General features: G+C 39.6%; 1 protein-coding gene across 1 annotated transcript; it reads right to left on the bottom strand.

Annotated features, from left to right (window-relative positions):
* Positions 1-341: 341 nt before the first annotated feature.
* LOC131857624 (uncharacterized) lies at positions 342-1,216 on the bottom strand. The gene is made up of 2 exons (XM_059210311.1): positions 711-1,216; positions 342-591 (listed from the first exon to the last, which is right to left on the bottom strand). The coding sequence occupies exons 1-2, from the start codon at positions 1,214-1,216 to the stop codon at positions 342-344; spliced, it is 756 nt and encodes a 251-aa protein (XP_059066294.1).
* Positions 1,217-2,392: the final 1,176 nt, after the last annotated feature.

Below are 2,392 nucleotides of genomic sequence, written 5' to 3'. Positions count from 1 at the left end.
TCCTCTTCAGAAGGGATGGCCACCAAAGCCTTTTTCTGAACCTTATTAATGATTGAATGAATGTTCTCTAAGAGGGATCTCTGAGAATTCCCATCTAGACCACTATCCGCCAAGAGGAGGGAAATGAAAAAGTTCCTGGCTTCCTTCCCAATCTGATCATCCTTCCTACTTTCAATTCCCCCAATTCTTAGCTTTGAGATTCTATTTGCAGCCTTGTGTTTCATAGCAGTCATATGGAAGAATTTGGTATTTCTATCCCTAGCTTTAAGCCATAGAGATCTAGACCTTTGTTTCTAGAATTCTTCTTCTCTTCTGATAATCTTATGGTACTTCACAAGCACTTAATTTTCCTCCCTAATTGATTCTTCATTGTATCCACTAGTTTGGATTTTATCCTGCATTTCCTTGAGTTCCAACTGGGTTTTGGACTTGGCAGCAAACAAATCCCCAAAAACCTCCTTGTTACATTTTTTAATATTATCTTTCGTGTACCTTAATGTTTTAGCCATTCTATACATAATATTACCTTTGACATCAATAGACCACCACATCTCAATGGCCTTCTCAAGATTAGGATGGTCCAGCCACATCCTTCAAATCTAAATGGGAAGTTTCTTTTAACAATTGAATTATCAGCAACAAAAATCACAAGGAAGTTGTCGGAACCAATCCTAGAGATGGCCAATAGGGGGCACTGATAATGGTTAAACCACTCATTAGAAATAAGGGCCCTATCAAGTTTGATTTGAATGAGATCTTCCCCCATCCTCTTGATCATCCAGGTAAAATTAGCCCCTCGGAGATCAATATCATGCAGAACTTGGTTGTTGATAAAGTTCAAAAGATCTATTCTACTATCTAACTGAGAAGGGACACCTCCAAACTTCTCGTTGTCACGGAGAGGGGTGTTGAACTCCCCCATAACAATCCACATATCATCCTTATAAAGAGCCCAAATAGCTTCCATCTTCTTCCAAAATTTACTTCTACCTAGTCTATTATTAGGGGCATAAATATTGGTAAGGAGAAAAGAGGTGCCATCCCCAATGTGATGAATACTGATAAAAGCCAAATTGCTATCCTGCTTGACAGGCTCCCCAGAAATTTGCCTTAGATTCCAGAAAATGGTAATGCCCCCAAAAGCACCATCAAAGCTACCACCAAGAACTTCCCCATCCTTAAAAAGCTTTATCTTTTCTACTTTCTCTTTTGTCATTTTAGTTTCTTGGATAATAACAATGTCCGATTTATGTTCTCTGACTAAGTTTCTAAGAACATCCTGTTTATGTGGACTATTCAATACACGAATATTCCATGAAATAATTTTCATTTTCTAACTAGGGAACATACCTCATGGATGGTCAATTGAGTGTGATGCGCTATATTCTTGCTCGCCTCTTGATCTCTGATCTAGCTTGCTTTTTTCCTCCTAGGAGGAGAGGGGTTAAATCTCGTGTCGGCTTAGGTCCGATTTCTTGTCTTGACAGGGGTAGCATGAGGGGTAGATTTCAACCCCTTTTTTCCCCCTCTTTCGATCCGCTACTTCACTTGTTTGGCAATCTTCCTCTTGAATATTCTGGGTGTATCTTGCGGTCAACATCTTCAACCTCAGCCCAATTAGTACTTATATTAAGCACTGAGGTCATTGGTGACTGCTGGAAGGTGGATTTCACCATCTCCATCGATTGTTGTGATTCTGATGATGCAATTCCTCTAAGGATTAAACACTTCTGGGATTCCTCATAGTCAATTCTAGGGCTGTCTCTGGTGGTGTTTTCCATAATGTGATTTGAATTTTCTTTCTCCTTGTCCTGTAACACCACCTGAATTTCTCCATCTTCCAGGTTATCACTTTGTTGATCCTCCTGATTGATATCTTGTTGTTCTCTCTCGTCTTTGCCTGTCTGATCCTCTTTACCATCTTCAAGCAAAGGTTTTTCTGGGTTTTCCACATTTATATTCTCCTTTCGTTCTACCATGTCAGGGATGATGACACTCTGGGCCTCTTCAATCATTTTCTCTTTTTTGGAGCTCTCAGGTTAGTTAACAGGGTTTTTTGCTTTCCATTGCATTGCCTTTTCTTTCTTTTCTTTCTCTTTGATAGCCTGAAGAGGGTACTTCCTTGCTGTATGTCCTGATTTTTTGAATGAAAATAATTGAAAGGGACACTTTCATATTCCATTGGTTGGATCTATTTTCCCAATCTAGAGTTAATCTGAATGGATAGGGGCATGTCTGTGCCTGACATAACTCCTACATAGATCCTAGCAAAGGTAAGTCTTCTTCTAGTAGCTATAATATGATCCATAGAAAGGAGTTCACCAAAGGAACTAGCAATTCCTTTAAAGACCTCTTCCACCCAGAACTCTAAGGGAAGTCCCGACAGTCTGAC

The sequence above is a fragment of the Cryptomeria japonica genome, chromosome 8 (assembly GCF_030272615.1).
Source record: "Cryptomeria japonica chromosome 8, Sugi_1.0, whole genome shotgun sequence".
NCBI classification, from domain to species: Eukaryota; Viridiplantae; Streptophyta; class Pinopsida; order Cupressales; family Cupressaceae; genus Cryptomeria; species Cryptomeria japonica.
The sequence above is the reverse complement of the archived record's forward strand: the minus strand, read 5'-3'. Positions and strand labels throughout refer to the sequence as shown.

Coding starts and splice junctions, on each gene's coding strand:
- LOC131857624 (XM_059210311.1), bottom strand. CDS start 1,216: ATGACAAAAGAGAAAGTAGAAAAGATAAAGCTTTTTAAGGATGGGGAA. Junction 592..710: donor GCCCTTATTTCTAATGAGTG/GTTTAACCATTA, acceptor TTAGATTTGAAG/GATGTGGCTGGACCATCCTA.